The 14,478-nt window shown below is 26.6% G+C and overlaps 1 protein-coding gene across 2 annotated transcripts; it reads left to right on the top strand.

The window, feature by feature from the left end:
- Positions 1 to 118: 118 nt before the first annotated feature.
- On the top strand, positions 119 to 13,403 carry LOC112600178. Of its 2 annotated transcripts, none has more exons than XM_025347346.1 (8): positions 119 to 269; positions 4,608 to 4,913; positions 6,022 to 6,154; positions 7,166 to 7,305; positions 7,876 to 8,007; positions 8,609 to 8,791; positions 10,760 to 11,029; positions 13,061 to 13,403. In XM_025347346.1, exons 1-8 carry the CDS (start codon positions 134 to 136, stop codon positions 13,189 to 13,191), a joined length of 1,431 nt encoding a protein of 476 aa, XP_025203131.1. In that variant the 5' UTR covers positions 119 to 133; the 3' UTR covers positions 13,192 to 13,403. The 2 variants fall into 2 exon arrangements, with proteins under 2 accessions (XP_025203131.1, XP_025203132.1); XM_025347347.1 differs by having other exon boundaries at positions 123 to 269; positions 4,638 to 4,913.
- The last annotated feature ends 1,075 nt before the right edge of the window (positions 13,404 to 14,478 follow it).

Below are 14,478 nucleotides of genomic sequence, written 5' to 3'. Positions count from 1 at the left end.
ATGATACTCTGAGAGACGCACTGGGTGTCCCAAGCCGAATAATAACAACGATTAATTAAAATACGCTGACGAATGCCGTACGCACATTTGGGTCGTTGTATAAAAGGTGAAATTATCTTACGGAAACGATCACATGTTTTCGCGCAGTAGATGGTTGAGCACCGAAGCTCTAAACATGTTACGTATCAATAAATTTACCCTGGTATTGGTGATGATGTGTTCGTGTTACGTGACCAGTATCAAGCTGGACGAACTCAAGAACGATAAAAGTAAGTACACTACAGAAACCAGGAAGTAAACCGTTTATCATTATTATTATTTACGTAAACTATAAGCTAGAAATTATAACTTAAATATGTCGTTTTGAGTAATAGCAGATAATTAAGCTATAATATATTCAATGTTTTTTACTTTTAATCATCGATAAGATAATATTAAAATTAATAACATTGATATTATTAAGTAGAACATTATACACGGTTGTACGACTAAATTAATTATAGTTTTGTGTATTTTTTAAATAATAATTTTTACATTTTTTTTTTTTTCGTTTAAATAATAAATATTATAATTAGGTACCTATATTTACTCGTACATATAATATTACAATTACTGTTTTAAATGTTACGATTATATTGGCTCTAAAAAGATACTCCCATAAGTCCCAAATACTACAGTAACTGTAAAATGTCATTATTAACACTAGTACACTACCAATATGTAAAATTAACAATCCACCAATTGAACAATATATATTATTTAATATTATCATTAGTATAATTACGGGGAACGGATTTTCGTATAATCAGAGGATATTGTTTTCGGCCCCTACGTAATTTTTTAAAGGTATTTATAAAGCTGGTTTATTTAAAAAAAAAAAAAGTTTATAAATAAGATGACAAATTAGGGAAACATGCAATTGGTTGTTTAAAAATATTTCAATTATTTCTAAGACAAATTACTTATTATTTATCAGTTATCTTTGAAATATGTGTTTACTTAAACCAAAATACGTAAAATGATTCCATTTAATTCATACTTAAGTTATGAATCATGCTGTTCACAATATTTTATCGGTGCATAGACATTAAAGTACTTACATCTTAATAAAAATATATATTCACGCAAAAATACATTCCATAAAAGAAAAAAGGAATGAAAATTATTTATGATTTAACAGTCATCTAAAAAGCATTTTTTTTAAATAATATAGTTTGAATTTCCTCAATGAACAATTATTTATTTTTAAACGCCAATCGGTAACTTCAGGTTTACGAATTAAGTTTAGTTTACAGTAAAAATAATAAATAATACATATTAACATAGAACAAATAATAGGAACAACCCATATAAATTAAATGGTAATTGACTATTATTCTACAGCAACTTATAACTAGCATATTTATTTATACATTAAAATCAAATCCAATACTATTTAAATTACGAAGCATTTTATGTAAAGGATGGTTATGTCTCTAAGATGTATCAAAAATGATATGTATTAAGAGTTTTATGATTTGAAAAAAATTTATTAAAAATTAATATGTTTTACTTAAAATTCATTAAAATAAATTTAAAATTTTATAATTTTCAACTCATACAAGGTTTCTATTCCAATAAGTTACAAGTATTGAAATATAATTATTTAATTAAACAAATAAAATACAAAAAATTATACAGCTGATTCAGTTAGTATCTATTCTCTTCACAGTAATAATTCAATTTTAACATAGTTTTAGGTGTACATAGTACATATTATATGTCTATATATACATTTTACATTACTTTACTTCCATTTAAAGTCTTAGATAGTATATGTTTAGAGTTCACGCGTATACTCGTTCACATCTATATTATAATTATGGATACGACAATTTCGTAGTATTATATCATCTAACGTTAAAGTTTTAATTAGTGTATAGTATATTTTATTACTGTACCTACCCATATTATATCGATACTCATAAGATCATTTTACATCTATATAAGTAAAATAAAAAATAGAAGCAAACTATTAATATCAATCCTATTCCTATAAATTAAAGTAAAGTAGTACCTTAAATAATTGTGTATACTTGTATATAAGTATAATAATTTAGAGAAAAACATGACATGTAGAAAACATAAATAGAGAAAATATCCATTGACATCACTATAAATATATATTATTATACATAAATACATAACTACATAAATAATAATGACATTATAATCAATTATCTAAAATCTGAATTCGAGAATTGATTTTTTTTTTAAATATAAATTTTAGTATCAATAATAATTAAATTAAAAGGTCTCTACACCATTTTTTTTCAGTCGACAGGTTTAGATCGGTTAGGTTTAGAAAGGATAAATTTTATTTGATAACCTATGATTAAGAAGTTTATTATGGAACTGTTTGTAAAATTTAAATGCTTGATCGAGAATGATCATTATGAAGGATTCGATTATTAACATACCACCAGAAATGGCTTGAACATTCAAAAGACCGGGGCTTTATCTCGGTCCATATTTAGATTGAGAAGTAAGGTGGTCATCGATAATAATATTAAAAAATTCTAAAAAGTTATAACTTATTATTTTTCTTGAAATATTTTAATATTTTATAAGAATTAACAAAACGTCTCAATACTGTTGCTATCATTAGATTTGTTATTTGATAATTTTATTATTATAAATCAACCTAAACGTCAAAATATATTAAGTTTGGCGTATCATCGAAGAAATATAAATTCAAAAAATTAGCAAAGACATTTAAATCTATCTTGCTCAACTGATATTAACTCGAACTTTGAAAAGAGGATTGACAAATTTTTCATGAAATCAAATCTATTATAGACAACTCTATCATATTAATAGGTAGATATTTATTAACATAATAGTATCTTGTTATATTTTTATTGTTTCATATATAATTTAATAATAAGTGATATTTGTATAATGTATATATGTAATATCTTAGTGTGTATATAATTTCTTATCTTCATATATATATATTGTATATGTATAATCAGTAAATAATATATATATATATTAATACATTAAAGCACTAATTACTTGGCCAAACTGATTTTTATTTGGTAAAATATCAAATTTATGCAGAGGTGGGTGAGGAGTAGTATATTTTAGGCTTGCCCCGATCAAATAAAATTGTCAAACCGCCACTACATACCACGAAGGATTATTTACTGTTCTGAGGAATATTGATTGAAAATATTGTATAATTTCGTATTGCTCTACACATCATAATGATTGTAGTAAAACGTTATTTTATCTTATCTATTCTTGTATACGATATATTTTATTCATAGTTGTATTGATTAATTGAGACATCATATAATATGAATACATTTTACGACTATTTACCTTTGCATTCAATCAATAATGGTAAAACTACAACTAGTTTTTATATCTCATAAATTTTGATTTATTAAAGAAAAAAATTAAATGGCAAAATGAACTATTTCTAATTATGAGACTTAAAATATAAATATGCGTTGACCAGTACTTAATAGTCTTAGTAGTTAGTACATCATATCACCAAACTTATAAATTAACTTTTGAAACGTATTTCAAATATCTACTTGAATGAATAAGAAGTAAAACACAATTTTTAATATAAATATATTTAAATACAATTATAAATACATTTCAAAATATTTCAAATATGTTTTTAAGTTCTTACTTATCTATTTTAAAAGCTCTTCTGGAATTATTTATGGTACCTATAAACAAACATTTTCTTATGTGATGATTAGATAAATTGTTTTTGTTTTTTAATCAAATATAAAAGACAAAGTCAACATACTATAATATGTAATGTATTATGTAGGTATAATATAACTTTTTATACAAATTAAAATTGTCTTTTTAAATATTTTTTATGTTGCAATGTCAAATTGCAAAAATAAGTAAGTATTTATTAGTTCAAAATACATTATACATAATTTTAAATACTTCATTTTTACAAACATTTGAAGTACAAAAGTATAATTTATATAAACTTTCCAAGTGTATAATACACATTGTATAATTATAAAAATTATTATTATTTTATATCGTAATATAACATTTTCAAAGAATGAAAACTTTTACCACTTACTCAACACTCACCATTATAAAGTAATATTTTACTAAACGTTTACTTTATATCCTCGCCAATTATTACGAACCCCTGGTTATATTGAACATTAAAGCAGTATCAGGAGTTGTGTTCTGTGTGATGTTGAGTAATCAGAAATTTGCTGACACATAGTTTTTAGAAAATACTTGAAAGGATCCCATGATATACATTAAGGACAAGACATTCTATCGATAACGAACATTATATTAAGACAAACTATTTTTGTGTAATTAATTAATTGTTTTATATTAAACAATTATTTTATTTAATCCTTACTTTAAACTATGTTTAATATTTTATTTTATTATTGTGTTCGTTTATAATGCTACTTTAAATCAACCACAGACCACTATAACCATACGTTGCAAAATGTTATTAATATTATACATGTATACTGTATATGACACCAATATTAACACTCGTGTCAACTTTCGACACCTCTTTAAACATTTATAAAAAAAGGAATAAAACGCTATAATTTCAGACCTGTTATATCAGAATCTATTTAAACCAGATCAGCTGGGCAAATCCGGCGGTGGCAGCGGTGTGGCTTCTACAAGGGCTGCGACCAGGCCTGCATCCGGAGACCGCGATGGGGCTCCTGGACCAATGGCCAAGCATGCCGTCAACAAATCGGCGGTAGAAGGAGAAGAGACGTCGAAGACGAGAGCTGTGCAGGCGGACGCACAGCCGAGCGCCCTCAAGAGTACAATAAGCGATAAACGGGCGGAGAAGTGTAAGGAAAAGTGTCCAGCAAACATCAAAGAGTGTTGCCGTAACGCTATCGCAGGTAAGTCCTCAACAATAGGTTAGATAACTACAATAAACCTGTGTAAGTATTATAAATTAGCTGTAAGTGAGTTGCAACCCGACGTGTCGTTTCCGGTGTTGGAGACCGGTGAATTGCGGCCCGATAATATTTTAGGTGTAAGTTAGTTTCGGCCCGACAATACTTTAGCTACAGGTGAGTTGCAGTGAGTAATTAACAAGTCCGTCTTCACGTTGTTGCCGCAGACTCGGCTTCGTTATTTTTGTCGCGCCAAGTCCCGTACGGTTGCGTTAAAACCATCATATTTCTGATCGGTTTCTTGTGCTGTGCGATCGTATTCGTGCTCAAGTCGTAGGAGCCTCGTGATTAAACGTATATTTATGTGTTTTTATTACACTTCTGATTTGATTTTGTTGTAAGTATATAATATATACATCAATGTATGGCCACAATTCTTACGTACCACTCATAAATCCGGACCACAATTCACTTACACCGTATAAATTAATGTCTGGCGATCATTTGCCACGAACGATTTTTCCAATGACGTATTCTAAATCGATGTACTATATGACCAAATGATTTAGGCACTTCGATATAGTGCCTTGTTATTTTATTTTATTTTCATAACATGATTTCGAGAAATTATGAACAATGTATTGTAATATAGAGAGATTATAGGATAATTACGGTTTAAAAAAAATTATTTTTTAGTTTATCCAAAACTCAAAATAAAACTAAAATATTTTTTTAAGGAAAATGGAAGTGTTAGATTTTCACCCGAACCCTTTTAGTTAATAGACATTACGAATATCTGTTAATTTGTCAATATTGTGGTTTCAATAATAGTATATTTACAAAATACTTATACAAATATGTATGCCAAAAGAAGTTATATATCTTATGCGTGATATATGTCTATTGAGTATTAGCTACAAAATACATACCTATTATAATATAGTAATAACAATATATACCTAGACATTTTATATTGTATCATAAGTAAATTACAAACAAGAACTATGTCCGTAAATTTGTTAAAATAAAATAAATAAATTTCAACGAAATGTATTTTAAAATCATATTTTTCAACTTCTGAGAAGTTAATAAACTTTGATTTATGCTGCAGAAAAAAGTTGCCACAATGCTACCGATGATCCCGTATCATATTTTGTCAACCCTAGCTATCCCAATGAAGACTGGGACTCTTCTTTTTGTGACTTCCGCGTGGACATCAAGAACAGAAACGTGTGCCAATTAAGGTAAAAAATTTCAATAATTATATTGAGTTTCGAGCGTATTGTTACACAATTTCAACTAAAATATATGTCAAACGGGGTACTCAGGATAGTTTCAAATTTATTTATAAATTACAAAATGAATAATCTAACTGATCTATCTAATTAATAACTATATGATTTTACCTAGTCAATATACAAATCTGACCTATTAAAGTTTAATTATAAGAATATAAACCATGATGACTTCGTACTATTTTTGTGATTGATTTGATGTGATCTAAATTATCATAGGTGCGGAGACAAACTTTAAGCAGTCACGAAATTGTTTCAGAATATCCAATATTTCAGTACATTAGCTATTACAAAGCAAAATAATTAAGTTTTTAATGTAAAATTATATTGCACGTTTAATAAAAATTACTATTAGATATTATTTTTTTTTTTAGTTTTTTTTTTTTTTTTAGATTAGCAGTATAAGTTATTACAATGTACTCGAAAATTATCACAATAACTTTTTTAGTAACTTTTTTTTTAAGTGATATTTTAATCAGAGGTCATTTTTATAGCCATAAATTTGACTTGGCCGCAAGTTATACCTATAACCTCTATATTAATAGTTTTTTTTTTTAATTTTTACTTGTTGGCTGTTGCAATACTTTTTTCTAAAAAACCTAACATGCTTTTCGATAATTATTGTTATTAGTTTTATACTAAATATGTATAAATTTTTATAATTAAATCGATGATTACAGAAACGACATAAGTCATTTTTTTAAAACTTTTGGATAATTGATAAAAAGTGTATAATTTAAATAATTCTGAAAAATTCTTATTTAAAAATGAATACTTGTAGAAATATATTATGTAATGATTATACATAATTAGTGTATATAAATAATATGAAGTTTTTTTATAATTGACTTTCAAAATTTTCTGACTCATAACGTTTTACAAAAAATGTGATTCGTGTCGTTTTTACAATCATCGATTCAATTATTAAAATAACAACACATGATTCTTATTTCATTCTAGATTGGACTTAGAAGAGTTTTCGTTAAGAGGACCACACAAATACTTGGGCAGTTGTCGACAAGACCGTCTAATCATATCTACTACATTACCAAATGGCATTGGAATAACCGAATTGTGCGGAAATAACACCGGTCAACACTGTATGCAACTTATTTCTAATAGCTTTAAATTATCGCTTCTTCCTTAATAACTTGCTACTTTATTATCAGTCCACTCACGTATAATTTAACAATATTTCACTTAAAATTCAGAAACCATAAGTTTTACGTGATTCGTCACGAGGAAAACATATTGATAAAATGTTCCATTCTCGTTTCATATTTTAATTAACAACATAATTCATAATATTATATAATTATAAATAATTACAATTGCAGAGTTTTAACCGTATAATAAACCAATTTCGAATTTAAAATACTTGCCTAAACATGTTCAGTTTTTATTTAGACAAAATTTCTAAAATATCATATTTTTGTGTGAATTTATACATTTCTTTTGGCTGAAATTTTTGTGGACACCTAACATATTGTCTAATACATTTCTTACTTTTAAATATTTAAATTTCTCAATTAGTTTTAACTGGTATGGTCAAAATTATTTTTTTGGATAAAATTCAAGTGGTTTGAGTCATTCGCCCAGATGAATTATGCCCTAAACACGATTCTATTTTTTTCTGGTAATATAATATTTCATATGTTTTTTGTTCATAGTATATTTCCCAGTAGATCCTAAAGCTGGTGGCTCATCTGTAGCACTCATGATGATGACGTCACAATCATCCAGGTATTCGTGGAAGGTGCGTATCACCCAAATCGACTGCGTTGCAGATCCTCAGTCAGTTGGTGAGTTAATGTTGATTCTATAGATAATTTTTAAGTAAGATAATATTAAAATTTAAACAGTATAATATATACATAAACATTTTACATGCTTTAGCAGACAATAGCAATAAAATCAATGCACAACATATTATATTCTATAAGTAATGTACAATCAAAAATACAAATCCTAGGAAAATGATTAAACATAATGTAAAATCGGCCTACTTAATAAATATAATAATATACCAATATCATAACACTATTGACATAAATTCTAATATTTTAACATGTTTACATTTATTAAATGTACTTACACAATCTAAGTAATATCGTTGGTATATATTATGAACAATTATTATTATTCGTTTTAAATTAACTTAATATGCTGATTTTATCATAAAAATATGTGTATAATACAATGTTATATACCTAGTCAGTAGGTATACTATATACGATATAATATTATTAAACTATAATTATAAATTATTATGCACGTTTTATAATAATAATCTACAGAAATATAACCCCTCTCCCGCGATACTAGACATAGCATCGTGTTTAAAATCTCCAACACAAATTAAAATATAATTCCTTTACCTACTTGTGCCCATTTGCAATGTAGCGCCTACCGGATGTCTACAATACCATACCAGCCTCAGCGGCACCATACAGAGCTTCAACTACGCAGGTGGTATGTACCAATCAGGACTTGACTACGCGGTGTGCATCAAACGGTCGGTGAACACTTGTCGGGTCGAATTCCAGCAGGTGCCTGGCTCTACGTTCGGTATCAACTCTATGGAAGGTCAGTACATAATATGATATAGTATTATGTTTATGAAGTAACTTATATAGTTAATGAACCGGAATCTTCCCATATTCAAACAATACACGGTATAATAATAACACATATTAACAAATAATATAATACCATTTGTTTTTTTTAATTGATCGTTCTTGCTATTTTGTAACAATATAAAAATAGCTAATATTTGTACAAACGGGAGTATATAGCTGAAAACTGAGAGAAAAAATCTAAGTCAACTCAAATAAATAAACAATGTCAAATTATTTTTACAAAATTTAACAACATTAAAAGTATTTAGTGGTATTTTTCAGTGATAATAATCAATTGATTAGTATTTTGATATTATGTAAAATGTAAATTATTCCTATGCACTGTTAATAACTAGCTTTCATGCTAAACACAAAGTTATATTAAGTATTCATAATTTAACAGTTAAAACTCTTAATTTATTTGACTTAAACTTACTATAAGTATTTTAATTTTATTATTTTAAAAACTTGATCACGCCCAAGAAAAATTACAAAAAAAATTTAATTGATTCCTACATATTCTCTACATACAAGTAGGTACAATTCACAAATAGTATTTTAACATGAAAAAATAAAACTTTTGATAAACTTTTTATCTGTTAATTTATGCTTCCCTATAAACCTATCTTTCAATACTGGTTTTGATCGAAATAAATCCAATTACATTTATCATACGATACAATTAATGCTTCGTGGTCTAATACTTACACTATACATACGCAATATTATAACTTAAGTATATAAATAAATAATAATAAATAACAAGTTTTATTGAGAGCAGAATTCGCTATGGTTATAAAAACCCAAAATTGTTCATTAAGAATTCATATACTCCATATTTGTGCAGCCGCTTATTTGAATTATATGAAGCATTGAAGCGCATGCTTATAATCTATATGCTATATAAATACTTAAAATATAAATAATGTCTACGAATATAGATTGTCCGTCTAGACTTTTAGAAATGTAAAATGTTAAGATATTCCTGGTAGAATTACTTGGTACTAATTCGCTACATCTGTGTATTACATTCTTATTTTTGTGGCCTATAACTACTAGTTATAATAATCACTCACACACCCATATGCCGATTTCTCTTGTCATATGTACCTACATTGAAACATACACTATACAATTATAATATAATTTTCTGTATGTTGAAGAAAATACTGTACGCGAAACGACGTATCGTTATCCAATGAAATCTGAACTATAATAATGGATTAACTACAATGCAACCGCATGTACACGTACATATGGTTTGGAAAACTCACAACTTTTGGAAACCAAACTGTGTGCTTCCCACGACATTAAGTAGCAACAAATAAAACGTTCTTTCTGCATTTACTACGTTCGATTAACTATAAAGTTTTATTTTTCTTCTGCGGTGAGTCAGTGACCAAACACCCGATTTTTTGCATTGTCTTCAAACAGATAATTTAGATATAAACCAGTTATAATAATATAGACAGTATATTAGCTACGTACCTATACATATTATGAATTTATAATATGATGGTTATAAATATGTGTATATTGCATATCAATATATTATGCTTTATGTATAAACATATTCATCAATCATTATTTATAGTGCATTACCAAATTTCAAAGCCAACTTAATCATTAGATATACCATTCGAGTAAATAAAGACAGTGCCTAAGGGACATATGGGAAACGATTGATGCTTAACCACTGTACGTTTAAGCTAAAAACATTTAAATATCAACTTACATTTTAGAACAATATTGTTTTTGAGTTATGTACCAAAAATTATATAGTTATATAGATGTCGGCACATCACCTTACAAAATCATTTGAATTTCTTGAAAATTAATGTTTAAGTCATATGTTTATAAAAATACAGACAAGTTTATATACACTAATTCACGTGGATATAATATTTAATAATAATGTGTGCGCTTATTAATGCAGGACCGTCGCTCGAAGAAGGTATTGGGCGGGCGGGCGAAGTGAGTTGTGATTTAGTTACACACGACTACTTGCACATTCCTGGAGGTATGTTAGACATAGGCGAAGAGGTATTAGCGGCTACTGGCAACGTCGAGGTATATACGCCGACGGCGGAAAAATTCTGTGGCCGAAGTTTATCCGGTCTTGCTATTCAAGAGTTTGCAGAAAAAATCAAAGTAAACGACCCATTGGGCGCACAAGATAATAACACGATCGCAACACCGGTAACGTGTAAGTACTAAATCTACTATTTTTCATTAAGTGCTGTATCGTACATATATCATGAGAGAGAGTCCAGGGAGATGGTCAAATTAATAATCAATATAATATTATTAAATTATTTAATGAATAACTAAAACTTAATTTTATTATATTCACTCATCAAACATGTGGTTGGTTCCTACAAAGTACGTATTTGTTAATAATAAATAAATTAAATTAAGTATACCTGAAAATTATTAGGAACAAAACAAAATGAGAATAACTCAAAAAATCAATGTTTACATGTAAAATAATATTTTGTTTACTATTCAATAGTAGATGACTTAATTATATATTTAAATTAAGTAATTGATCAATATTATTTTATGTATCACGAACTTTAATAAAAAGTAAAATTTTATTTTTTGCCAAGTGGGATGTACAAAAATAGTTTATCACTTATCAGTCTTTATCTTTCAAATAAATTATACAAATGCTTTTTTTTAAATAAAACTTAAAAAAAAAAAAATTATACAACTCATAATTTTTTCCAAAGTATTAATTAATATTAAATTATAAAAATTAATATACGTTTAGATTTAAATACTTTCAAACATATATAATAATAGCTGTATATCCCAATTTCACCTGATAAAAAATAAATACAAATAAATATGACAATAATATAACTAAATATTATATATTACCAAAATATATAGTTCTGTATCTTGGTAATTCCAGTCATCGAGTTCAAGGGCAAATCGGTATTACTTTATCTTGCTTTTTGAACAAATTAAACTGAAATAGGCCATCCACATTTTGTGGTTTATATAATATAGCACTATAGGTATATTTTCAAACATGGTTCAAACTACTCTCTAAAGTTTTCTAATATCTCTAAGAACAATCTCTGAAACATTCATCAAAATCAAAAGAATAATTTAGAGTCTATAACGTACAAACATAAAGACCTTACAATTTACAATAAATTAAATATTATTTTATTTTAATTAAAAAACAATCTTGTAGTTGACTAGTTTATATCAATTTTTTAAATTTTATTTCTATAGCCAATGGCACCTCTGTATACAAATAAAAATTATTCAATTCTCATGAACTAAAATAAAATTTATATGTGTGTGCAACTTTAAACCAACTTACAATGATTGTAAGAAAAATTTTAAAACACGTTTCGAATCTAAATTAATCTATTGATAAAACTTTTATTGAAATAGGTCTATTAGTTTCTAGGATTAGTTCATTCAGACTTTTAAACTCTTCAGTCTTATAATGTTAGTATAGTATGCTGAGTTAAAACCATGAAATTGTAAATAAAAAATAATAAGCTATGGCTAGTTGTATGATATAATATACAATACGCTTAACATGTTTTTTCTGTAGAAAAATTATATAAAATATGATAACCTTTGTGGATGTAAGTCCGTGACAATCACTAAGTATATCTATTCACTATATCAAGATCGCCTGTACTCTATAGTAGCCACGAAGTGGTTTTTTTTTATTAAAAAGACTAAAAAAATATAATCGTTAAATGTTAATTTAGAAAGATAAAAAACATCACGTAAATTCACTAAAACTGATGAAAGCAAATCGTCACGATGCAATACATAATAATCAAAAGTTAATTTAGTGCTAAATTATACAGGCATTTTGTTTTTAATGATGTGATTCGTAATGACTAATGAGTAATGATTATTAAATAATCAAAACATAAAACCCGAAACGTCATAAACGCTATACCACTGTAACAGATATTATTTATAATAATATAATAAGCTATAAATTATGATATATATCGGTACCTATTTATGTGTGTATATATGAGACTCTCCGAGTAAAACGTTGAGAAATAGTAACAATTGTAAAAAAGGTGACGTGAATAGAAGTTTTTTAAGACAATTACTGTAAAAACGAAAATGACTAAACACTTAGTCAAAACACGTTGAATATATAGATACAGGCGATACAGCCACAGTTGACAATCGATGGGAACTCGGTAAATGACGGTTAAAAATAAAATAATTAATTTTCATGTTTCAGCTTATGCATCTGGACCAATCATAGTCAGATTCCATACGGACAGTGTAACTGTTAAAGAAAGAGACATTGGATTTTCGATCGCCTATCAACAACTCGGTACCGGCTGCAACAAGAACAAAATCAGACGATGATTTTCGAGTTCCTCTCTTGATAGCGTGTTCAAAATATTATAATTATTTACTGACGATCAGACGTAATCGAATAGCCGTGTATATATATATAAACATTATAATAATTTATTTGTTAATTTTTCCTTGTATAAATCTATGATTGAAAAAATGGATTGTACCTATACATTATGATTGTTTCGTGTTTGAAAATAATAACTGAAAGTACAATTTGATTAGCTATTATTAATTAATTTATTAATAGGTAACATCTATATGCTAACATTTAGTATGGCTGTGCACAGACTATAAACATATCTATGGATAATTTACATTAGGATCCAAAATTTAAGAACATTTTCCTCCAGAAAAGATTAAAACAAACATTTTTAACAAAAATTGAAAATACTTTTTTTATTCATATCTAAACTAATTTTAGTAATTTGTTTTAAAACAATTTTTATTTCTACAATATTTTCTTGCTTTAAAGTTTCGAAATCAGATTTAAAATTATTAACATAAACAATAATTTATTTTGCAACTCTGGTCTGGTATCTTATCGATAAATATTCCCGTGCCGTGTGAGAATTGTGAGATAATTTAATATCATAGCATTTAATGATGATCTTTTAAAGGTTCTCTATGAATATCTACCTTAATTTATGGCTTGTTTAAATATTCAAATAAATTAAGTTTTTAATGGCGCCTATCAATTGCTATCAAATTAATATAAAATATAAATAAGTAATAATTATAGTATCTTTTTTTAAAACCACCTTTTACAAACATTATTGATTCATCATTCGTTCAACTCTTTATTGAGTTTCCAAACAAGTATTTCAATAATGTAGAATTAATTAATGCAAGTCATATATAGAATAATTTACATACGTTTAATATTTTAAATTTACGTAATTTTAATTGAAATAATGTAATACTTTTGTTGCATTTCAAGACTTCCATTTCATGATGTATTGAACATGTCCATAGTTGGAGAAAATTTTCAGGGGGAGGGAGAGATAGTCTATTTCCCATACAAACCATAAGTAGATATCACCGATATTTATAATATTATCATTGATTTTAGAATATATTAAAATTAATGATATTAGTAATTATTAATCTATTTATAACAACAATAAATAATAACAGTAGATAATAATTGAATTCAATTTTTGTATACGTACTTTTAAAAAGTTATACTTATCAGTTATCTATAATATTCAGTCTTGCATAAATTGTTACTGCTCAATTTATTATAATATAAAGATCATATTGTATTACTATGATCATATTCCACAGTGACACATT

The sequence above is a fragment of the Melanaphis sacchari genome, unplaced genomic scaffold, assembly GCF_002803265.2.
Source record: "Melanaphis sacchari strain LSU unplaced genomic scaffold, SCAv2.0 Contig61_pilon_pilon, whole genome shotgun sequence".
Taxonomy (NCBI): Eukaryota; Metazoa; Arthropoda; class Insecta; order Hemiptera; family Aphididae; genus Melanaphis; species Melanaphis sacchari.
The sequence above is the reverse complement of the archived record's forward strand: the minus strand, read 5'-3'. Positions and strand labels throughout refer to the sequence as shown.